The sequence below is a fragment of the Xenopus laevis genome, chromosome 8S, assembly GCF_017654675.1.
Source record: "Xenopus laevis strain J_2021 chromosome 8S, Xenopus_laevis_v10.1, whole genome shotgun sequence".
In the NCBI taxonomy this organism is placed as follows: Eukaryota; Metazoa; Chordata; class Amphibia; order Anura; family Pipidae; genus Xenopus; species Xenopus laevis.
Window position 1 is genome coordinate 67,067,721 of NC_054386.1, and position 26,245 is coordinate 67,093,965.

General features: G+C 38.1%; 1 protein-coding gene across 4 annotated transcripts in view; it reads right to left on the minus strand.

Moving 5' to 3' along the window:
* Positions 1–6,600: 6,600 nt before the first annotated feature.
* Positions 6,601–26,245, minus strand: part of radx.S (RPA1 related single stranded DNA binding protein, X-linked S homeolog) — a 33,290-nt gene continuing 13,645 nt past the window's right edge. Inside the window, exons 4-15 of one of the 4 annotated variants that reach the window (XM_018233028.2) lie at positions 23,862–23,970; positions 23,256–23,347; positions 21,261–21,383; positions 18,697–18,804; positions 17,308–17,475; positions 14,742–14,899; positions 14,398–14,600; positions 13,065–13,120; positions 11,447–11,716; positions 10,556–10,723; positions 8,189–8,371; positions 6,601–6,788 (exon numbers count right to left, since the gene is read on the minus strand). In XM_018233028.2, the coding sequence (XP_018088517.1) occupies positions 8,226–8,371; positions 10,556–10,723; positions 11,447–11,716; positions 13,065–13,120; positions 14,398–14,600; positions 14,742–14,899; positions 17,308–17,475; positions 18,697–18,804; positions 21,261–21,383; positions 23,256–23,347; positions 23,862–23,970 (1,601 nt within the window). In that variant the 3' untranslated portion in view covers positions 6,601–6,788; positions 8,189–8,225. Of the gene's footprint in view, positions 6,789–7,975; positions 8,372–10,555; positions 10,724–10,828; positions 10,876–11,446; positions 11,717–13,064; positions 13,121–14,397; positions 14,601–14,741; positions 14,900–17,307; positions 17,476–18,696; positions 18,805–21,260; positions 21,384–23,255; positions 23,348–23,861; positions 23,971–26,245 lie in introns of those variants that run through there. The other 3 variants (XM_018233027.2, XM_018233030.2, XM_018233029.2) reach the window with 3 other exon arrangements.

Below are 26,245 nucleotides of genomic sequence, written 5' to 3' on the forward strand. Positions count from 1 at the left end.
AGCGAAAAGTTGCAAGTGATCTTACACTTAGGTCAATTTGAATAAGGTGGGTACATTAAAGTTGTATGGACGTCTTTATTAGAGATGTTTGTGCAAATGCTTGAAGTGGCCACTTTTTATTACAAATGTCCAGGGAACCTTAATAAAGACAAAAGAGATCATATAATGCCCTAGACATGAGCCCACTGTAAAATGAATGTTCGATGGTCCTGAAATGTCAGGGGAAAAATATTAACCCAGAAAAGTTTGTTAGGACTTTTGCAGGCAATCCCGCTTAAAAAAAGGAAAAGTCACCAACTTTCAACTTTAATCCATTTTCAGCAGACAGAATATGATGTAAGTGACAAAAGATTGAGGAAGATCTAGCATCATTTTAACAGTTCGCCTGGTCTGAGGTGGCGAAGTCAACTCTGGCGAAAGAGGCAACATTCAGTAAAATCCGCACTTTAGTGAATTTGCGAAGCAACGCCCATTCGCCTGAGTGAAAAGTCGCCTGGCGATAGAGTGCGAACAAACACTAGCGACGGTCTCTTTCACTAGAGAATTGTCATCTGTGCCTGTTAGTGAACTGGCGATGTACCCACTTGCATTACCAGATTATCAATATGGGGGAATTGTCAGATTAGCATGGTGGTTTAAACACTCCTTGGCCCATCTTAAGTAGCCAGTGCCCAATGAAGGCTATTCACAAACTCCTCATTATCTTAAGAAATCCATATACATGAAGTCGAGCATGTGGAGATGGTAGTTTCAGAGGGGGTTTGCTGCATGTCAGGTGGGGCAATAAATAGCAGAGAGGAGAAACTGATAGCCTGTAAATAGAGATACCTTAGGTCTATGCTACAAAAGGTATTTTTCTATATTAAGCACAATTATGCTAGACAAGAATGAATTGTTAGTAATACCCTACTCCCAGACAGTTGTTTTGGCTTGGTTGCAGATTTGTGTGACTCACCATTGGTATTAAACCAGAAGTACAAATACATGAAAAAAATAAATGTATACAAATGAAGCACTGTGTGTAGCACTGTGATGATTTAAAATTCTCCTTATTTCCATACAACTTTAACTTAATTTGACTTTTTTAACGTTCACTTTTATTTTGAATGCTGAATGTTAAAGGTGGCAATTAAAAGACTGTGCTGAAGGTCTTACAGTATTTGAATTTGTCCACATTGATGGCTCCCTTGTACAGATATCTAAAGATCAGAGTCAGCCATTAAAGGAGATTCAAGCAATATTTCCAACTCTGTAAACAAACTGCTTTGAAATGTGCTGACACTCCACCTTATTCTGTCGCTGCAAGACTTTAGCACATGAAAATGAATTGGAAATTAACATCTGTACGGTAAGCCATCAGGCAGTTACTGTGGGCTCCCATATCTTTTATGCTCAGTTGATGAACATGATGTTTGTTTAAGCAAAATCAGCAAACATGTTTAAAAGCTTAAGTACTGAGTTATGCAGACATACACGTGCCCTCCTCTTTTACATTATAAAAAGCTACAATAATAGTTTCTGGAGAAGCTAATTATGAGCAGCTTTATACTGCAATATAGATACATGTGTGGGTATTCAGATAAAAGGAAGGCACAAATTAACACTATGTTTGGAGAAAGAAGAGCAGATCTGGACTGGTATTCAAAATAGGCCCTGGCATTTTAAGTACACCAAACTACCTCTCACCAGCCCAATAAATTGTGAATATTCCACACAAGAATGAAGCGCTCACCTCCGTCTCTTTTCCCTTGAGGACCAGGTGCTTTGCAGTCAATTTCCCACTCTGCCATGGGTATCAATCATATACAATATCCAACAGACCGCAGCACACTGACACGTTGTTTCTGTGAAACTTTTGTGATTTATTGGCTCAGTAGACAAAAAATGCAACGTTTCGAGTCTCACAGGACCTGATAAAGGGTCCTGTGAGACTCGAAACGTTGCATTTTTTGTCTACTGAGCCAATAAATCACAAAAGTTTCACAGAAACAACATGTCAGTGTGCTGCGGTCTGTTGGATATTGCAATAAATTGTGAATGTCTATGGCATCTTATAACAGCCCATCTGTCAGTTGCCAAAATCCAGAGATTGCCAGTCCGGGCCTGTAGAAGAAAAACCATTAACTGAGATCTATTAACAAAAGTGATCCCAAAATGTACTTGGGGTTGATGGTTTATTGAGAAACCACATTGCAACCCTCCTTGTTTAGCTCCTCAGTGTCGGACTGGCCCACCAGGATACCAGGAAAACTCCCGGTGGGCCCAGGTGTCAGTGGGCCCTCCTGCTGGTAAACATTTGGCCTATTTCATGGTCATTGCCTATTTCTATGAGAATAAAGAGGCTAAATAGATGGAATAACAGGTTATAGTATGTAAAGGAAAGAGAATAGTCGAATAGAGGTTGAGTCAGGAGAGGAAGAAAACAATTCTTAGAGTGGGCCCCTGGTCTAAGGGTTTTTGGTGGGCCCTTGGTGTCCCAGTCCGACACTGTGGCATCCACCAACAGGCTATAGCCTTCTGCAATAGTGCAATATGGGGTGCAATAGTGCAATATGGCCCCAGTATACTCAAACATATTCGCAAGCCAATAATCCATGCTGGGAGCTGTAGTCTGGCAGCATTAGGGTTGAATTTTTAAAGCAAAACTGCTTAAAGTAGAGGGAAAGTCTAAAATCAACTTAAGCTCTAATGGGGTTATGTAATAAAGGGCACTAAGTTTGCCATGGGGCAGTAACCCATAGCAACCAATCGGCATGTAGCATTTAGTAGTCACCTGTTTAAATGCAAACATCTTATTGGTTGTCATGGGTTACTTCTCCTAGGCAAACTTAGTACCTTATATTACATATGGGGTTAAGTGTTGTCCATGAAAAGTATATATAATTATCATCAAGCATTCTCTCATTAGTTTTTTCATTAATCTTTGTGCTGCAATCATTTTTTTTAAAAAGTTGAAACATGCATATAAAAGCCTACCCTGACTGCAGTCTCAATAGGGAACACACATACGCAGTAGTTGTCATCGGTACCCTCCGCATGCGCACGAGGATCTTGTGGCTTCCCTGAGAAGCGATGACGATGAGGTCACGTGATGCAGCCGTTGGTCATCGCTGACTTCTCTGCCCCGCCTGCATTCAATCAAGCTCCAATCCCGATCCAGCTTCCCTGTTGCTTGGAAACAAAGGGAAGCTTTGAAGCTCCTGCGCTTGCTCTTGTTTTGATTTACAGTTTGTCAGCGAGTGCAGGAGCTGAGGAGCGGAGCCAGAAAGATAAGGTGCCAGCACTTGGGTCTGTCTGACTGAGGTCTGTAGTAATGCAATATTAATGATAGAAAAGACGCATGCCACAATCTGTTTGTAACCTGCGTATTGTTAACAGAATACGCAGGTGTGGCTCCTTGTTTGCAGTCAGTCAGAAAATGCACGTGAGATTACATAACAGGGTCACAAAGAAGGCGCATGCACAGTAACGAGGAAGCGCAGGAAGGAAGTGATGTGCTAATTTGAAAATGGCGGTGCTAAACTTTTAACATCGGCAATGCAATTTTTTTTCCCTCAGCAGGTATACAATTGAATTCTAGATGAAAATCCTACCTGCTATCTGCTCACCTGTCTCCCTGTTCTTTGTTCCTGTGATTGGAAATAGAAACATTAAACACCATAATCTGCCTGTTTTATTCAAGATGACAGGCAACAGTGTTGATATGCTAAACCCTCCCTGGAGAATACCCTTGTGTTTTTTTTTGTACGAAGGCCACCTATCTGGAGAGCTGTAAAAAAATAAACCTTGCCACACTCCTATACAAACATAGGTTTACCTATATACAGTATATTAAGCACAATCCAAGGAACTTGGACCCTTAAACTAGAAATATATGAGCCAATTTAAACTAATTAAACAAATTTAACTAAATTAAACCTAACCTAAACTGAAAGTGCAGCAATAAATATTTTTCCCACTAAATTGTCTACAGCATGTTGACTTTTTCATGGTATTTGTCCACTAAGTAACAATTAGTTCAAGTGGGTTTTGTTTTGAAAATATTGTCCTTTCCTACACAGACTGCTTGCTTTTGATCGCTCATTTAATTGCTTAATCAGTCAGGGTCTAGATTCCCCAATCAGCTGAATATAAATTCAGGCTCAGCATATGGGATGGTGCTGCGATCACAAAGCCATTCCTTGATCTCAGTGCTGCAGTATTGTTATGCAAGTCAGTCTGGTATTGGCTACTGCACATGTTTTGGACATCTGTTCGCATAACATGACACATCTTTCCCCTCCCAGTACCGTCTGGTTCATACCTAATATCGCAGTCATCAAAACTGTACCATTATCTGATTGTTTATTTGCAAGCCTTGCTTCTTCCAGTTTAGCTGTTGCAAATTAAGACCCTGCAGCATCAGTATCACGTTGCTTGACTGGTGTTCCTGAATCCTGGTAATGTAGGATTAGAGCTTCCACTAACTCTGCCCTTTTCTTCTTTTTTGTAGAGATTCTTCTCCATTTGCCACCTAAAACTGCCAACCAGCATTGTAATGGCGCGTTTGTGTGTAGATTGAAGTCCAGGCTCAAGATCCATGGGTCAGGGATAGCGATACAGAGACCATCACAAGTTATAAGTTTCAGATCATTTTATTCACATTACAGACACAAATCACTTTATTCAAGTCCCATACAACCCCCTACAAGAAAAGAAACCGTACCAGGGGATCAATAAAATGTTATTGTCCTGTAGCAGCAAAGGTTTGCAATAGAAGTGCGTTTAATGTTTATTTAAATATAGCTCCCATGAAATGTGGTTTGTTACAGACAAAAACACACAAACAAATGCATACAAACACAAATAGAACTGTAACAGACATTCTCAACCCATAAGCTATAATATGGTATATTTATCAGGCAAGCAAATTTAGAGATTAGGGATATGAATTTCTAGTAATTTTTCACCATCAATTAGCACAAGATGTTGGCTTTTTATTGAAGACAAATCTGTATAACAGCGCCACCAACTGGCAGGATTAACATAGAGTGTCCAATAGATAGTCCATGTGTAGCCACATACTGGAGTCCTTGATGTTATGGTTTATTGTTTTATATCCATACAAATGCATTGGAAACACTGCATATTCAATTCCAAATCAAAATTTATAAAATTTGTGTTATTCATTTACAGAGAGTTTAGAAAAAGGAATATAACTGTTCCAAAATAAATAAATAAATAAATAAAGGTGTCTGCATTCTTCTTTACAAACTCAAACATTCACTGTATCAACTGAAAAATGTTTCAAGTTTTAGCTTTTCTTTGAATCACTGAACTAAGATTAAGTTGTATAATCAGTGTTTCTGAGAACTGCTTCATATCTGTGTTGCATGAAGTCCACCAACTTCTGGCACTTGTTATATTCCACAATTCTTCTGCATTTCTTGGTTTTACCAAGAATTGCAGACATTAGACCTTCTTTGATCTTCCTGGAACTGAGCATTGGCTGACTGTTTTCCGTTTTCCTCCACGTCTTTCAGGTTTGGTTGCCATTTTAAAGCATTTGAGATAATTTTAGTTGAACAGCCTATCATTTTCTGCACTTTTTAATCAAAGTACACTGTTCTGAACAATGCCTGGAACTCCTCATTTTACTCAGAGAGAAATGCACTATAACCAGCATGCACAACATTTGCTGCCTTCCTTTTTTAGAGGGGCCGTAATTGACACTTGTTTTTCACAGATTGAATTGCCTCACCAATTTAACTCCACACTGCTATTTGGAATAAGCTATTATTATTTAGAACACTGCTATTATTTGGAAGAAGCCTCAATTAATGATTCAATTACACAGAATCAGCAGCATGCATGTGATGACTGTTGGGTTGGGTTTTTTTTTATTACTCTACTACACCTACTAGTAAATTATTTGCCATGTAGATATAGGATATCTACCAAAAACAGTGATTGATTAGGTTAGTGATGTTGGACTGCTATTATTCTGAACACAACTGTATATACAGAAGCAGCTACAGATTTAAATTGAAAGGTTCTCTCAAAAAGAGTCCACATGCGATTGCAAAAGCCATACAATTTCAGGAATTATTAAGAAATTTTGGCCAATACTACAAACATTACTTATCTGTTTTTTTGTTATAAAAAAAGGTAGATCACTTAAGGAAAGCTTTTGTAGCTCTGACCTTAACAAGAAAAAAGGAAATCAAAGCTTCTTTGGTAAACCAAAAATGGGTACGTTCTATTGTCTAAACCAGTGATCCCCAACCAGTAGCTTGTATTGGATGTTGCCTCAAAGCAGGTGCTTATTTTTGAATTCCAGGCTTGGAAGCAAGTTTTAATTGCATAAAAACTAAGTATAGTGCCAAGTAGAGCCTCCTGTAGGCTGCAAGTCCACATAGGGACTACCAAATAGCCAATCACAGCCCTTATTTTGTGCCCCAAAGGACTTTTTCATGTTTGTGTTGCTCCCCAGCTCTTTTTACATTTGAATGTGGCTAAACTGTTCTTTGTACAAGTTTATAAGGAGAAAATTGAATCATGAAGAATATCAAGAGATATCAAGAATTTGATATCTCAATAAAAACAAACACACATGTGAAATAATATTTGTAGTCTATTTAATCAGTTGTCTGTGTGGATATGTAGGCCAAACCCATATAGGCAAACATAGAAAAGTACATAAGGGATTTTGACCCTAAAACCCAATGAATCCCTACTAGACAAACTTTTTTGAAGCAAAGCACCATATCTCACAATTGGGGTGGAGAGTTCTGGACAAGGTTGAACCACTACAAAAAGAAAATAAATGGATATGGTTATTGGATACAGTGAAACTAAAAGGGTTCAAGCAAGAACTCAATAATAAATGTTTTCTGTAATACGGTTGGGAAATTGACAAAATGTCTAGCCCCATGTCAGATTTCAAAATTGAATATAAAAAAAAAACTGTTTGCTCTTTTGAGAAATGGATTTCAGTGCATAATTCTACTGGAGCAGCACTATTAACTGATTCATTTTGAAAAAAAAAATTTTTCCCATGAAAGTATCCCTTTAAGGGAGTGCACACAATCACACACACACACACATACATGCACAAATGGACAAACGTGCACAGGAACAAGCACATAAACACACACAAATAAACACAAAACAACATGTGCACAAACACAAAAACATGTGCACAAACACACAGATAAGCATAAGTGCACAAGAGCACATGCACAAATACACGCATATAAAAACATTCACAAACACACACACAAAGGTGCGCAAGAACTTGCTGACAAGTGCATAAAAACAAATGAGCAGAAAAAATTATGCTGACAAATACCCTTGCACAGAAACAGATGTACACAAGGCCAAACACATATACAAAACCGTGTCGTAATCACCAGCACAGCAACAAACACAGACAAATGCACAAGACACATATACACACAAACAAATGCGCACAAACATTGACAAACAGGCCAAAGTGCACAAAAAACATAAAAAACACAAAAACACAAATATGCACAAACACACAAAAAACAATCGAACAGATGGCATAATAAGAACACGAATAAGAACACGTGCATAAAAACAAATGTGCACAAAAACAATGTGCGGGAAAAAAACACGTGCACACAAACAAATGGACACACATGCATAAGAACACATTCACAAAAATGCACACAAACATGCACACAAAACCACAAGTGCAGCAAAACCGCAAGTGTCAAAACATGCTTTCAAAAACAAGGACAAACATGCACACAAACGAACAAAGGCACACAAACATGCACAGACAAACACACACAAAAGCATGTGTAGACAGAGACAAATGCAAACACACACAAAAAAATGCGTGCATACACAAGAACACGTAGAAAAACATGCACAAAAACGTGTACAAATGGCCATACAAAGACAAAGGCACTTACAAACACTCTTTCCACTTCTCATCATTACTACAACTCTTATCACTACCATATGACACTTGTAGCAGCAATTTATTTTCAGCAGGTATGAAAAGGTGTTACAATCCTTAAAAATATATATACTGTACATGTAAACAAATTGTTTTAAAATATTAAAAAAAATATTTAAAAAAAGTTTTTTTACACATAAAAATTAATCCACAATAATTTGCATTTTATATAAAAAAATCATCCAAAAAATTGTACTGGGACCCCAGTCATAAGTTCACCTTTAGGTCCTCCAAGAAAACATTAAATAAACGGATGTTATGAGGTTGGTTTTGTTTCAGGACCAGTGAGATTATAAACTCTGTTGAGGTAAACTTCAATTCTGTTCTCTCCCAGGTGACAGATATCCAAGATGCAAATGACATGTGCTCTGTCTTTGGCATTCACAAATTGCAAAACATCATCTACAATGTGAGAGTAAGACATCATTTAAAGTCATAGATGTTTGAACAGAAAAGCAAAAACAACTTCTATTTGTAGTAAGAGTGCGGGCACAAGTCACATGCCTGGAGGCAGCTGGGAAATGACAATATGTCTAGCCCCATGTCAGATTTCAAAATTGAATTTAACAAAATTTGTTTGCTCTTTTGAAAAATGGATTTCAGTGCAGAATTCTGCTGGAGCAGCACTATTAACTGATGCGTTTTGAAAAAAACATGTTTTCCCATGACAGTATCCCTTTAAGTGTACATTTTTTTGGCTGAAATTTGTCTCATGTCAAGGTTTGCCCTGTCTGGAGTAATATTAGTGCTTTCAGGTTGTGGAAAAAAATGCAACCCTTTGAGGTAGATAAAAGATATTTGACGTACATAGTGCAGTTAGAAGAATATTCCTGTAACTTTATTTTATCTGTATTTAAATCACGATCAAAGCCTAAGTCATTGGGGTGGGGGCTGATGTCAGTTTGCTGCATCCCCCAGTTACCATTCACTAACCTGGAACCCCATATTCTATTCTTATAGCGTAGTTATTTTACTATATTGCTTGTTGGCCCAAGTGATTTCGCCTTTTGTTGACCTGAGGGTGGCACTTTTTTCCCCAAACCACTTATTTGGGGCTACAGCAGCTTAAATATCCTAACCCTATTCACTAAGGAGTAAATCAGAATTTGGGCTGCCATGTGCTTCCTTGTAGAAGTAGATAATTGGTGCCATGAAGTAAAATCACCATTGAACACTGGGCTACTTTGGAGATCATTGGAGTGCACTGGCAGATTTATAGAAAGCTCAAATGCCATTTAAGGACTACCATGCCTTGCATGCCTCACCAGTGTAAATAGCTTGAATACCTTTTGTTCTTGGCACATGGTGCTGTCACCACTGCTACTCCGTAGTGATGATAAAAGCACAGAAAATGTATAAAAGTAATTTCCCAAACACTACAATAAGAAGCATCTGAAGTGGCCCTTGGTCTATTCTTATCACTTAAACAAAAACTTGCATATAGTTAGTTATACGCTGTATTGGTATTGTCTCCCACACTCTGATACTGCTCTTCTTTTATCCTCAGGGTGATGGCAGAGATATTGCACAGCACAATGTACGAGCAGAGAAATGTCCTGAGATTGTTCTTCATGCATTTCTGGAAGGGTGGGGGAGTTTAGTTATTGTTTTTGTATTGGGGTGGTACAAAGGCCATATGGACAAAAACAAGACTTTGCAAGTTTGGCCTTGTGAATTGGTGGTTTGGACTATTGCCTATGGACAGAGGGATGGACTCTGCGGGCAGGAGGGTGTATGGGTGGGCTTGTTGCTTTTTTGATTTTCTGATATGTTAACGTTTTGAATTAATGTAAGTGTATTTTTATAATAAAAATCCTTATCACTTAAACAAGTTAGTGACTGACAATCGTGGTCAATGGCTGCTCGTGGTGCTTCCAATTTTGGACAATGTAAAACAACCGATATTTTAATTAAACACAGCTCAAAATAGCTTGCCATGTCCTAAATGTATTCAAACTAAGAAAGGTATGATGTTTTCTATTCCATTTAACAGGAGCTTATATGAGTGGTGCTCAGTAGGTTCAGTTCCAGCCAGAGCAGAGTTAACATGTGTTTGGTTTCAAACAGGACAGCCTGGTTTTTTTTAGCAGCATTGTAAAATATGGACAATAATTAGCCCAAACAAAACCCTACAGTTACAACTTGGCCTTGTAACATCACTGACCCCTGATTTCACAGTTCTGCCTCCAAGTGTGATCTAGACCCATTTGGTCTCCAACAAAACGTGGCAGAGTATGTTCTCCCATGCCCCAAAAACATACAGGCAGGTTATATGGCTCCTGACAGGTGGGTGAATGTGATACGGACCATAGACTGTAGGCTTCACTGGGGAAGATTGATAAAAATGATGCAATGTGTAAAGCACTACAGAATATGCATGTCCTATATAAAGGAAAATAATATCAGGCTCTCTACAGCAACATTTGTTAGCACCAGTTGTTATGTATTCTCTGTATATAAGACTATCATAGGAATGAGAGCTACCACATTCAATCAATTTCTTTTTTAAAAAGAAAAGTGAAACTAAATCCTACCTATAATGCATAGTTTATATCTAAAACACTATAATTAAGGCTTGGTTCTCACCTTGAAGTGAAATCCCATGTTGCTCCATAAAGTCTATCTCACATAAACGATCAGACCCACAAGCTGTCTGGCAATTTTGGGCAAGAAAATTCACTCCCAATCCATATGAGTCATCAGAACACAAAACAGGCAAAGACACAACGTCTATTGCTGCCTTTCGATTTATGCCTATAGAAACACAGTATCGAAAAGAGTTTTTTAAAAAAAAAAAAAGGAAAAACTGAACATAACCAATAGTCCTGGAGTGAAATTAAAAAAAAAAAAGTACAACACCTGTGTTAAATGTATATAAGGCCAGTTCTGAAAATGTATCCTCCCTACTGGGAATAAAAAAAAAACCCAATAGTTTAAGGCTGCGGTAAATATAGTGTAGTAAAGTGCAACTGCTGAATAAATTTATAATTTTTAACCATGCCTCACCGGATAATGTTTAGCCTGAATTCCCATCCAATTAATATACTGGTATAATGAACTCCGACTTCTCTAGTATGCAGTATACATAAAGAGGGAGCAGTGGGTAATAGAACATGTACAAATTCTGATCATACTGTATGTTGCACTTATTTACTGGTATTCTTAGATTATTCCTAATAAAGAACATGACTTTTTGCATTCAAAAACATTTTACATAGATGTCCTTTATTTCGTTATCACTTCTACTCATAGATACTGTTAATTCCAACAGGATTCTTTGCTATCAATATAGATTAAGATATATGGTGATCCAAATTATGGCAAGACCCCTTAACTGGAAAAAAAACTCAGGTCCTGAGCAATCTGGATGAATGTATCATATGGATCATGAAATTTGCATGAACAGATACACAAAGAAAACTGGAAGAAATGTGAATATACTGAAAGCTGCCTTCACTTCTGCATGCAATCACTTACCAAGTATAGTCAATTCGAAGTGACCAAGGTTACTGGCCGGCATAAACTCCTCAATTTGCCTTTGTGGGTGAAGCAGTTTTGAAATTTGGGAAGGATGAAGATTATATTGCTCCATAAGGATTTCCTTTTGAGTGTAATTACATTTGCAGGGCTTACTTTCCGAGTATACAATGGAATAATGTAGGTGTTCTTCTAAGGAATGCTTTACTTCTGACCATAGACTACTTTCCCAAGAGAACCGGTGGTATTCAGTGCCTTTATTAGAAACTCCTGTAGTTGTTAAGAAAGATAATACCCGAGTGTGACACCATGTCTTACAGATGTTTATTTGTGCACTCCCTTCTTCAAGTCCCTCACTGAGAAGTCTATTTTTCAAGTCATGTAAAACAATTTATACTAGAAAAACTGAACAAAATACAGCTTTGTATAAACAGAATATTTATAAAGCAGTGTATTAATGCTTATACTGTTCAACCAACCATATTACAAAGTCCAAAACAGTAAATTTTAAATTTGTGTATATTTGTGTCAATCTGTGCATTTTGCCTGACGAAGGGGCCTGTGTGTGCCGAAAGCTTGCAATTGTTAATTATTAAGTTACGTTAAAGAAGAAGGAAACCCAGTCGGCGCAAAAATCCTTCCCCCCCTCCTGTGCGCCGGTAAGGATCTACTGCGCATGCGCCAAAAGTCATGAAGTTTTCTGATTTTACTTCGTGACTTTTGGCGCATGCACAGTAGATCGTACCGGCGAAATGCTCCTACTGCGCATGCGCTGTCAAAGCAGGAAGAAGATCGCTTGGAAGAAGATGGTGTCAGTGAACTCCGTAGACTGGACCTGCGCAGAAGGGTAAGTAACAAGTTAGGGGCATTTGCCCAGCGGGACAGGTAGGCCAGGGGGGAGGAGGGAGGGTGGGCAACACACGGGAGAGGGGGAGGGTTTTTGCGCCGACTAGGTTTCCTTCTCCTTTAAACCAATAAAAGGTATCTATAAACTTTACATTTTCTGTATTTTTTCAATGGCTAACAAGGTACAACATCTTAAAACTATCTAAAGTTATAAAGTATTTTGCCCTTTTATCTCGTGCTGGGACAATCCCTCATTACCCTTGTGCATGATAGGGGAGCGCCCAGAAATGTATCATGAATGACCCCCTGTTGATGGTTGCGATTTTCAGGCCAGTTATTGCAACATAATATTGCAGCACCTAATATTATAATGGAAATATGGGCATGCTGTGATCCATATGGTGAAATGGGTTCACCGCTTGATAAATGTGCTTCTAAAAATCCTATAGGAATGAATAGAAAGTGGGTGACTTTTTCCTGTGGTGAGCTCTAGTTTCACACTTAAAACCTGATAAACCTGTCATTCATTTATGTTAGTTTTCCCAGTCTATTAGTTTTCACTCTTTTGCACTGCATAACAGTTTCACTGGTTGCTACTATTGGCAAAATTTTGCAGATACTTCACCATCCATTTTTTTTAAAGTCTATACATTGCTTCTGATATTTGGGACTAATGTGGATAGCTGCTCCGTTGTGGTATTCTGGGCATCAAAACAGTGCTGCAGCAATCTGCACTGCAAGTACAAGCTCCAATCAACCATAAAGTATATACCTTCAGAGGGCTGAGGTTCCTGAGCTGTCTTCTCTTGCATTATATCTTGCAAAGAACTGTGAAGAAAGCAATTATGGATTTTTAAATTATACAATTCCTACATTAAAATATATAATTTAAATATACTATAATTTAAATACCCCTTGTGTACAGATATATCCTCTGCATGAAGGACTCCTGCTAAGAACATAGTCACAACACAGGGTGAAGGTAGAGGTTTGTATACTGATAAGGTTATAATCGACCAGGGATGGAACAACCATGGAGTAGCATCAATCGTCCTGTTTAGCTCAAGAAATAACAAAACCCTTAGGTACTGAAGAATGCTGGATACCAGGGCTGGAGATAAGGGTTGGCAGCTGCCTAGGGTGCAATTTTAAACTCTGCTATGGTGACTGGGTGGGGGAGTGGACAAGTAGAGGAGTCAGGGTAGCAAGCAAATGGTGGGCTGATGAAGGAAGCCACTGAAAGGAAAACTATACCCCCGAACAATGTAGGTCTCTATAAAAATATATTGCATAAAACAGCCCATATGTAAAACCCTGCTTCATGTAAATAAACCATTTTCATAATAATATACTTTTATAGTAATATGTGCCATTGGGTAATCATAAATAGATCATAATAGCCATTTTAAAAAATAAGGGCCACACAGGGTGCACACAAACAGACCATACATGTTACTGCAGGTCACATGAACCAATTAGAGTTCTGTGTTTTGCTTCCACACTTCTTCCTTTTACAGTTAGAGCTGTAATATTTTTGGTCAGGTGATCTCTGAGACAGCGCAGAGACCATCACGAAATTGTAGTTCAAGGCAAGAGATGTAAATGGGCAATATTTACTTAAATGTATATATCAGTTTGGTTAGATTCTTTAATGTGCCACTTCATTTAATATAAACTGTTGCTTAAGTATTCAGTTTTCCTTTAACTCAATGCCTGATTTGGGGTTAGCCGACTGCTAGGGAAGTGCAAAGAAGAGATGTTAGACAGGCTTTCAAATTGCCCCAAAGGTGGTTGTACACACACACACAAACAGACACACACACACACACACACACACACACACAGCTTGTTGGAGGCAGGGGCAGTAGTTTTGAAAATGTTTTTACTTTGTACGTGGCTGCACATGGTGATTTGCTATCTATTCCTTCAATCTTTGCATAACCAGTCATATGTATAAGTCTGTTAGTGTTGGCAGAATTAGAAGCAATAAGCATTCCCCATAGACTGTGAGATCCTTGACAGTCAGTGCTATAGACTGTACATTGTGCTGCCAGCAAGTGGTCAATGCATACATTATATGTCAAAAACAAGAATAACTAACTTACAGGTTGACTTCAAGTTGAAGTTTCCTTCTTTTTATTGGGCTCAGGTGATTAATGTCTTCATGTGATGCTTGTTCCCCTCCTGTTAGTTGCAGTTGCCCATCAGGGCATTCTTCCTGTACTTGTTGGGTCTGTTGCTGTATCTCTAACGCTCCTTCACTTGAAATGGACACAGAATTTTCTAGCAAAGGAAGCAGCACTGAGTTCTACAACATAAAGAAATGTATTAACAACTTCCCAACACATACACATAATGCAAAAGTATCTTGCTACATCCCTTGCTAATTTTTAACAAACTGCACTTAATCATCACATAAGAACAAGGCCCAGAAAGACAGTAATGTTACCTGGCATGCAGGTTTAGTGGAATCTTCAGCAGAAACATTGCAGTGTACATACTTTATAGCAGCAATAGTGCCCTGAATTGCGACACGTTTTCTCTCTCTGTAATGAAGTTGTGAAATGGTTTCCTTTAATTCACTGAATAACTTTAGAATTTCCCCAGCTGAAAAATGAAACCAACATTTGTGTTACTTTCTAATAGAAATGTTTTAATAGTTTTGAGAAAAGGAGCACTGGAATTAGCATGTTAATTAACTTATCCCTTAGAAAACCACATGAAGTTTTCAGTCCTTGGTACCATACCATCATTCTTGACTGTCAGTTCTGCTTTCCGCTAGTACAGTTCCAGTTAACCAGAGTAATTCATACATGCATATTTTTTATAAATTAAGAAATGTATAGGGTTTTTGTTAATTCTGGCATTTAAAAGACCCTCACTCACTTTACAACTTCCTTTGGTTCTAGTGAGCAAATGTAGGAGGAGAAGAAAGTAGTTATACAACTCTATTCTGACAAAGGCTATGGGGGGTAGAGTAAGGTTGTTTACACAGAGGTCATTATCCATATTTAAACAAACTATCCTGATTACAGTGCACATGTGGTATTCTTTCTCTGCTGATGAAAAACCCCAGTATGGCTCAGAAGCATCAGCCTATCAATGCACACAAGATTTCTGCCAGGAACTGAACACTTGGGACACAGCTCTAACAGTAAAAATAAACTAATCTATGATAATATGGATTTTTGAAAGAATATTTATTGAACACGTGATATAGGTGTTTATTGCCTATAGGTCTTGGCCATTGAACGTCTTTTACATGACTGAACAATAAGGGCTATATAAGGTGCTTCCCACTGCACTCCATTGGTGTTAGTATTTTTGCAGAACTACTTAGAATTACATGTGTACATTGTACACAAGTGCACTGTAATAGTTTAGATACCAGATCTCTGATCACTGCAGAGTCACTACAAGAATAGGAAATCTTTCTCACTCGAGTGCAAAAAGAGAGGCCTTTCCCTGACATAAGGGAAATCCTGCAAAGCCATATAGAGTCTACAAACAAGGGTGTTACACCAATGAGCACTAGTTACCAAAGGCAGCAAAAATGCCGCTCCTGTAACTTTAAAAGCCAGTTTCTGCTGCCATGCGCAGTAATGTTCTTGGGATGTAGGACCCACTTCTCTAATCTTCTCTAATCGTGTGTATATATATATATATATATATATATATATATATATATATATATATATTGATGGTCTGCTGATTCCATTAGCCACTTCTCGGTTGGTATAATGTGTTGGAGATGATATTTACAGAGTCACCATGATAGCGAGTGCTACTAAACCATATTACAAATCTACAAATCTCCTAACACTCTTGAATATATTATGGCTTTTGCAGCACCTGCCATATAAGTGTGCTCTTCAAATTGCAACTCTGAAAAAACTAAATTCACAAAAGTCTTTCTCAAAAGTAAAGAAACTAAAATGATATAGCTATATAACTTTTCAGCAGAAATTTAGTAACTGATGCCAGGTTTCATAACCCATACATAGCAACCAGCCATCTGTTGTCTTACCGCATTTATAATCTTAATATCATGTCATCCTGGCTTTAAGCAATCCTATGGTTTGGATTTCCTGAAAATTTGGTGAAAGCACATGGTAAAATAGATAGAGTCTAAAGGGATTGCCCACAAAAGTGGGTGTGGCCAAAAATTTGCTACCCATGGTGCCAGTCACGGCCGGAACTAGGGGTAGGCAGAGTAGGCAGGTGCCTAGGGTGCAAAGCTGGGGGGTGCCAGGCACGTACCTGCTCTGATGCCTACCCCATTGTCCGGTCCCGTCTCTCCCCGACTGCCACGGATATTTTCTTGTAATTGCGGTTTCTGCGCACGCAGTTCTGCGCATGCGTGCTTGAGCGCAGTTTCGCACATGTACACCCAAGCAAGCACTCAGCCGGCCCCGTGCCCGGCCAGGTTGCCCAGGGTTCCTGGCTTGGTTGGCCCGGCTCTAGTGCCAGTCTCTTCAAGCACAAAACATCTTCCACTGCCTATAATTTAAACAGGTAAAAAATGTCAAATATATCCCATCATTTTTGGAAAACACCTTCAAGCCAATCACTTTGCCACATGGACATGGTAACAACTCTATTGTCCAAACATAGTAAAAAATTAGTTTTCAGTCAGCGCTGACTAGTAATTTGCATATACAGGTACAAAAAGCACCAAATTATGGAAAGGCCATCTGCCATATATTCAATTTTATCCAAATAACCCAAATTTTTAAAAATGATTTCCCTTTTCTCTGTTATAATAAAACACTGCATTGTACTTGATTCCGACTAAGATATAATAAATCCTTATTGGATGCAAAACCAGCCTATTGGGTTTATTTAATGTTTAAATGATTTCTAAGTAGACTTAAAAAATTTAATTAGAGAAAGTAGAAAAACCCCAGGTTCTGAGCATTCTAGATAACAGGTCCCATACCTGTATTAGAAGTTTCAGAGGGAGTATTCTGAACAGGAAACAATGCTTAGAAATTAGAAAATTGAACACCACCAACCTGTATTATCTTTGCAATACGTTGGGAAGGTTTTTGGAACTACTGGATATGGATGATAACCACCTATTACCGTTTTCTTCCTAAAATCAGCTTCATTTTGTTTTTTCATCCATTCTATAAAATGTTTCACTTTGGGATCCTTGATGTATGGTTGGCCTTTGTGATACCCTAGTCAATATAAAGTAAGCAACAATTTAAACAAGGCAGAGAAATATATGCACTAATGTGTGATGCTTTGTGCAAAAGTATTGCTATCCATTTGTTTCAGCATAGTAAGCACCATTGTCTCAATAAAAAGTCATAAAAGAAATAACATGGCATAAGACCTTTCTTAAAACTTACCTGCAAAACTTGGCTGAGGAGGCTAGACTCTAATGACATGGCTGACATATACACTTGCATACATAACCATCATGCACTATACATACATGTACAAACCTGTGTGTTATAATCAAAATACTTGCCACAATCTGTGATGACAGTAAGAACTAATTATCCATTTTAGCTTAAAAAACATTTGAAGCTGATGACACATAGCTGATGGTCTAAAAGCTGGACTGTTTAAGCATTATACAGGAGGCTTCCTAATCCAAGAGGCCACCTGTATGTGGGGGCTGTATTATTGTCTGCCAATGTCTGGGTCTTTGGTAGCTATTATAGCTGAAATTCTCAGACATTAAAAGTTAATGTGAGTGTTAAGATATTTTCATAAAGATACATTCTCAATAAAGATGTAGATTCACTACTTTTAAAGGAACACTGGATTGCATTGAGTATTTTTTTTGCTTGCACAAACATGATCAGCATGGAAGAGTCATCAAGAGGAATCTTTACCTGCAACCGCATCACTAACATCAACAGCTCAGGTATGAAAAACAGCATCTAGACAAGCCAGAAGCATTTTGGAAATAAGTGCTGTGGCCTGATGAAGCAAAGAACAAACTCCTGGTACTTCAACTTCTTTCACCTGTTATGACCTTTTCAAATAGTTTGCTTTGTAGCAACTTCTGCTTCTCTAAACAAGTTTCTGGGCTCATATTATCAAGCACCATAGCACATAAGACTTAACCCAATTCATATAATTTGTTATTAAGTTACTATCCGTGTAGAGCAGACTTTCTACCTTCTCATCTCGGGCTGAGTAATGTCCATATGGTGCCACAATGATAAGTGGACAAAGACACAGCAAAGAGATGTCTAGAACCTCATTATAGTACTTGACATTACAAAATAGGTGAGAACACGAACCATGGTTTAAGAGAATGGATGTTATAAAATTAATAAAAGTATGATGAGACGGTTGGCAACATAATTGGCATTGATGAGTTTGCGATTAGCTGTGTTAAAATGTACCCTTAAGTGTACCTAAATATGTGCTCTTTTACTTACCAGTGATAAATACCTGGCTTTCATTAGATGTTGTGAGATATGGAGTCAAAGAGCCATCATCTGGATATTTTCGGACCACTCTCATTTGCGTACACACCAAATAGGACACTAGGGAGGGAAAAAGGATCAGCAAGAGAAGTTTTTGGTGCAATTCAACTGTCCAATCACTTGTTGCCATGTGACCTCACTGTCCTTGACTTGAAGATGAAAAATCTCAATTCCCTTAATCTAAAAAGCTAATTAAAAAAAGTCACTTGTGACTGCAAGATTCTCTTTATTTATAACACAAAATTAAGTGTGATTAACGTAATTTCAATATTAGTGATACTATGTTGTATAGGCAAACAGTCATACTTTAAAATAAAAATCTGTGGTTTGATTTAAAGGGAGGCAACACAAACTGTTTCATAGCTGTCAAACACACCATCTGGTTTGCAGGCACTGAGGGAGATAGAGAAAGGCTAGAACTTGTTTAGTGAATGGCATAAAGGTTTACAAGACGTGAAATTCCCTAGGCTGTGCAAGATCTAAACTAGTGATGAGCAAATCTGTCCCATTTAGCTTCACTGAAAAATTAGCAAAACTGGGAAAAATTTGCGAACGCATTGAAAGTCAATAGCCAACAATTTTTCATTTTATTTTTTTTTATATTACACGCAACAATTTTTTCTCACTCCAAATGCATTAAAGTCAATGGGCATTTTTTCTTTTGGTGACCTTTTTTTTTTGTCTCTGCAACATTTTTGTTTCAGCTACAGTGGTGTGAAAAACTATTTGCCCCCTTCCTGATTTCTTATTCTTTTGCATGTTTGTCACACAAAATGTTTCTGATCATCAAACACATTTAACTATTAGTCAAAGATAACACAAGTAAACACAAAATGCAGTTTTTAAATGAGGGTTTTTATTATTTAGGGAGAAAAGAAATCCAAACCTGTGTGAAAAAGTAATTGCCCCCTGAACCTAATAACTGGTTGGGCCACCCTTAGCAGCAATAACTGCAATCAAGCATTTGCGATAACTTGCAATGAGTCTTTTACAGCGCTCTGGAGGAATTTTGGCCCACTCATCTTTGCAGAATTGTTGTAATTCAGCTTTATTTGAGGGTTTTCTAGCATGAACCGCCTTTTTAAGGTCATGCCACAACATCTCAATAGGATTCAGGTCAGGACTTTGACTAGGCCACTCCAAAGTCTTCATTTTGTTTTTCTTCAGCCATTCAGAGGTGGATTTGCTGGTGTGTTTTGGGTCATTGTCCTGCTGCAGCACCCAAGATCGCTTCAGCTTGAGTTGACGAACAGATGGCCGGACATTCTCCTTCAGGATTTTTTGGTAGACAGTAGAATTCATGGTTCCATCTATCACAGCAAGTCTTCCAGGTCCTGAAGCAGCAAAACAACCCCAGACCATCACACTACCACCACCATATTTTACTGTTGGTATGATGTTCTTTTTCTGAAATGCTGTGTTACTTTTACGCCAGATGTAACGGGACGCGCACCTTCCAAAAAGTTCAACTTTTGTCTCGTCGGTCCACAAGGTATTTTCCCAAAAGTCTTGGCAATCATTGAGATGTTTTTTAGCAAAATTGAGACGAGCCTTAATGTTCTTTTTTCTTAAAAGTGGTTTGCGCCTTGGAAATCTGCCATGCAGGCCGTTTTTGCCCAGTCTCTTTCTTATGGTGGAGTCGTGAACACTGACCTTAATTGAGGCAAGTGAGGCCTGCAGTTCTTTAGATGTTGTCCTGGGGTCTTTTGTGGCCTCTCGGATGAGTTTTCTCTGCGCTCTTGGGGTAATTTTGGTCGGCCGGCCACTCCTGGGAAGGTTCACCACTGTTCCATGTTTTTGCCATTTGTGGATAATGGCTCTCACTGTGGTTCGCTGGAGACCCAAAGCTTTAGAAATGGCTTTATAACCTTTGAAATTGAACTCAGGTGTGATAAACCACAGTTAAGTTATTTTTTAACAAGGGGGGCAATCACTTTTTCACACAGGCCCATGTAGATTTGGAGTTTTTTTTCTCCCTTAATAACGTAAACCTTCATTTAAAAACTGCATTTTGTGTTCAATTATGTTATCTTTGACTAATAGTTAACGGTTTTTGATGAGCAGAAACATTTAAGTGTGACAAACATGCAAAAGAATAAGAAATCAGGAAGGGGGCAAATAGTTTTTCACACTACTGTACTTTTTTGCAAATTTTTGCCACAGTTTTTTGGGGAAAAAACGCACATGGCAAAGTGGGCAAAGCCACAAACACACCTACCTGGACTGGATTTGTTTGCTGCTTGGGAAATCCAATTAGTTCCATGTGACTATCCAACCTAAACATTCAAATTTGCACTGTGAAAAATGGCCAATAAGTTGCCCACAGTTCTAATAAGATCAATAAATACACCGTGATCTCTTTAACTCCTCTGCTAGCTTGCATCCTGCATTTCATGAGTCACACATCTACGTTCCCAACAGAACCCATCTTTTATATTTAAATTAAATCATACACTCAATCTTATTTGTTTTCTTAGCTAATGGGTGTATTATATGTGCAAAAAAAATATGCATACTTGGATGTATATGTTCAAAGATGTCAGGTTGCGAGGTGGCAAACATTTCAATGAGAAATGGCTGGTCCATACTTGAGTCAATCATTTGAACCCATCGATGTACCCAAAAATCTTCTTTGTAATCTAGAGGGGTTAAAAAAAAAACAATCACAATTGTGTGAGTCTATTTTGTGCTGGTTTTATTGAAGGAGTAGGAGAAACATAATTGTGGACTGGTGAGGCCTTCCTTTGGTAAAGAAATACATAAAACAAGAACATTGTGTAGTTCTCTCTTTACACCACCTTGCCATGAAGCCAGAACTCTGTGAGAACCTTGCCTCAGACGGTAGCTCTCTACTGCTGACTATGTAAATCTACGTGTGTGTGTTGTGAAACAACCAACCACTATAATGATATCCTTGGAAGGATTTCTTAATAAAGACATATAACTTATTTTAACTAAACTAAAAACATTTTTATTTTTAATGAAAACAAACAGGCAAAATATATTTTCAAACACAAGCCCTCTGTATTTTACTACCTATAGAGAAGTGGTTTTCAGACAACCTTTGAGGTAAAAGAGTTACACCAGGGCTCTCCATGATCTCCCACCAAGGTTTCAGACCTATGAAAATACATATCTGCCATCCAGTTAAAGGTCCAAGACTATGTAGGACAGAAATTAATTTTTTACCCCAAATCTGGTTTAAACTGACCTACTAACTTGGTTTTAGGAATATCTACTAGACCAAACAGGTATTCCCTCAAATCTTACCTGAACTGTTTGTCAGTCTGGGCACCCAACCAAGACTGGACCCTCCTGGAGAGACCGTTTATTTATTAGCTCAATACAAACACATTGCTAAACTCACATCACAACAAATAATGAAGAATAGCATCAGAATCTACTGTAAGAACTGCATTATGTCCTGTAACATTGTTTTGTGGTTTGTCAAAGGGGCTGTCTTTGAGTTAACTTTTAGTATTGTTTTCATTTTTTGTGGATTTTAAGTTATTTTGCTTTTCATTCAGCAGCTCTCCAGTGTGCAAATTCAGCAGTCTGGTTGCTTGGGTATGACCTATCCTAGCAACAATGCAGTGATTGGAAGAAGAGACTGGAATATGAATAGGAGAGGGCCTGACTAAAAACACGAGCAATAAAAATTAGCAAGAACAATACATTTGTAGTCTTAGAGAATTTTTTTAGTTTTGAAAAGCTGGTATTTGAAAGTTGGAAGTTTGAGAGGAAAGTGGTAGATAATTAAAAAAAAACTATACCAAAATAAATAATGAAGACCAACTGAAAAGAACTGACCATACCAAAAGTTAAAGTCAACCACCCGCTTAAAGGTTACCAGAAAAGGGAGGGTATTGGGAATGCACTTTTCTATGAGTCAGCGCTAATGTAATTGTCAATGTTGTGTGAGTTTTCACAGAGCAGACATACAATTGTATTGGGCATACAGGCCGGGAAGCTGCCCTTTTAAGTTTAAAAAACAGGCCTGTCTATACCATTTGCCTCTGGATTCAGTGAGAGATATTAATATGGGTCTGATTACTGGTTATAAACACATGCACACCAGGCATCAAATTGGAATTAACCCCGGAGCTACAGAGTTTAGGAGGATGTCACCTCCACCATACATAGAAAGTATTAAAACTCCAGCACACCGGCAGAATGTTTAACATGGATCACTCTGTGTTTAATTGTGCCAAGCCAAACAATTTGGCTTGGCACAATTAAACACAGGGTAATCCCTGTTAAGCATTCTACCTGTGTGCTGGAGTTTTTAATACTTACTTATTTCTGGTCATCCCACTGAAAAGTCCAATGAACAGAACACTCAGCTAATTAAATCACTTGAATTTAGTTTTTTTTTTATATTGGTGCTTAGCTGTTCCTCATTTTCATTACTAAAGAAATGGTTCAGAAAATGGTTTATCCGATGCTGACTATGTAATTTTGAAACTTTGCTCAAGCCTAATAATGTTGGCTTGTTTATGCAATTTAATTACCTTTCTGTCTTTTCCGTTCACATCTTCCAACATATGTGACAAGACCGATCACATCACAGACTTTGTTATGCGGAAGGTCATTAAGTTCCAATCTATGTATAGATTAATAAGAATAGTAAAAGAAAAATAAAGATTTATGAAAAATGAAACCACTAGAATGAGGAAACAAAGGAATGTGTCAGGAAGGTAGGCAAAAAATAATAATTAATTTATAATATTTTTTTTACAGACAAAGGGTGTTGTGAGAGAAAACTCCACAATTCCCTGAAAATTCAAACACATCTATACTGGGAGATGATTATTTCTCTGCACTTTATTTACAGTTTTTTTTTAATGGAGAAGAGCCAACAAGGATTTTCAAGGTTTTCCCCCAAAAAAGCACATTGTGTCAAAATATGGGAGAAAAAGCGCGGTGGACTGACAAAATCCATAAGAATGGTGTTAAACATTACTTAGAATGCAGAGAGGATCTTTAAAGGGACACGTGTCTGTAATTTAGAATTTTCAAAACACATTTTTTTAAAATGACTGTTCATACAGCATTTCAAAGAACACTGAAGGAAACAGGTCTGTTTATGTGAAAGAAATTAAATGATGATTCAATACCTTGTGACAAACCGATATTTCACATCCGGTAACCCCCACTCAGGCTTAACAAACTTCTCCTTGATAACAGTAATAGTGGAAGGAGGATCTCGGGCATTGAGGCTTATTTCTAGAATACAATACGTGCATGTTTTAATCATTAGACTAAATTTATCAAGATTATCAGTACACCTGGGTCTTTCCCAGTGGGTGTTACAAAGAAACAGTTCCAAAACAGTTATCATAAAGGTTTATTATGTGTGCAGTAGTCTTTAAAAATTGCATCCTTATAGCAAGGGATTTAGGACAGGATTTAGCTGCAAATGAAAAACTCCACTTGCATGTAGCTTAAATAATTGTACTGTGAGTGATTATTTGTAGCAAGTTATTGTAAAAAATGATCATTATACCCCTTAAAAACAAATGTTGCAATCATACAGCAAGTTACCAGAGGAAATAATAACCAATCGTTGTGACAAAGATGAAATATGAGGAAATAACACACAAAGGGAGCAAGACAACTGCACTTATTAAACTTGATCTGTAAAGCATACATTTTGTTTTTCATTAATACATGATATTTGGTGATGGAAGACATCTACAGAGCCAGTGAGATAGCAGAAAATAGAGAGTTCAGCCAGTTCTAGGCAATAGATCATATTAGCTGCATTGAGAGGCATCTCACCCTGGCAGTTTCCAGCCAGCCCCTTCCTTGTAATAAGGTCCTCGACTCATCCATCAGGCTCTGACAAGTAATTTGCTTAGTTCATGCAGGGAAAACAGAAACAAATCCTATCTACTTGTCAACAAGATATAGTTCAAATGCAGAGAATATGTTTGTGGGTGCAGGCTTTGTCCGTCTAGCAATTTGTATGCAAAGCACTAAAAGCAGGAGATTCTGACAGCATTCGATTTCTTTTGGTGCCTAAAGCTACAGTACTACAGATGTGACTTTATAGTAATTAAGTGACATGCAAGACTTTCAATTAAACAGAAATATGGATATAGTGTATTTAGAGTAAATGTTTTTATATACAGCTGTGTTCAGAATAATAGCAGTCTGCTCAGTCACTGTTTTTGGTAGAAATTCTATTTCTACATGGCATAAAATTTACTAATAGGTGTAGTAGAGTAATAGAAAACCAATAGACCCAACAGTCATGACATGCATGCTGCTGATTCTGTGTCATTGAATCATTAATTGAGGCTTGTTCAAAATAATAAAGCTGGCCATAGACGCAAAGATCTGATCGTACGAATCGAGGATTCGTACGATTTTCGAACCGTGTGTGGAGAGTCCCGACATTTTTCGTCCGGCGGAGATCGTTTTGTCGATCGGACAGGTTAGAAAATTTCTGTCGGCTGCCGATAAGATCTCTGCGTGTATTGCCGATCGTACGATTTTCATTGGGAGACTGTCACTAGCTTTGGTTAGACATAGATATCGTACGATTGCTGTCAGGGGCAGAACATTGCTGATCTGTTCTTTAACTAATCTGACTGGTAAGACTTTGATCTGAATGGTTAGTGGAAGGTCGGGAGATGGGAAAGTCCGATCGTACGATGATTCGTACGATCGGATCTTTGCATCTATGGCCAGCTTAAGTGTGAAGTTCAATTAGTGAGGTCATTAATTCTGTGATGATGGCCCCCCAACCCCCAATCTTGCAGGCATTGTCTCCCTCCCCACAATGTGTTTTAGTGTTAAAAAAATTAACCCTTTAAAAGATTCTGACCCTTAAATGCAGAGAAGCACAACAGAGCTCCTGGTCCCTATCTTCCAGATCTTCGTGTAGTCTTCAAGACTTTTCACAATCACAAAGCCTGCCAGTCATGCGCAGTTGGACCAAGTCAGGATTTGGCTTCAACTGCACCTGCGTAAAACGGTGATGAGACCCGAAGACTAAAAGAAGATCCAGAAGATGGCGACCAGGAGCTCTACTGTACTTCTTAGGATTTGAGGGTCAGCATTTTAAAAGGTTTTTTTTTTTTTTTTAACACTAAACCACATCCCAGGGAGTGAGTGAGGAAGGGGGCAATGGCTGCAAGATTGGGGGGGGGCCTTTTGGTAGGGGGGTTTAGTTCTCCTTTAAGGAAGGAAGGCAACAAATGCTGGGTTTAGTGCATTTCTCTCTGACAATCCGAGTAAAATGGGTTGTTCTAGACTTTGTTCAGAAGAATAGCGTACTTTGGTTAAAAAGTTGATTGAAGAGAGGAAAACATTAAAAATAAGTGCAGAAAATTCTAAGCATGCTTAGCTGAAACAATCTTAACCGTATTAAAATGGTAGCCAAATCCTGAAAGACATGGAAGTGGAAAACTACCATTTAAATGGATAGAAGAATAGGCCAAATGGCAAAGACTCGGCCAATGACCAGTTCCAGGAAGATCAAAGAAGGTCTAAC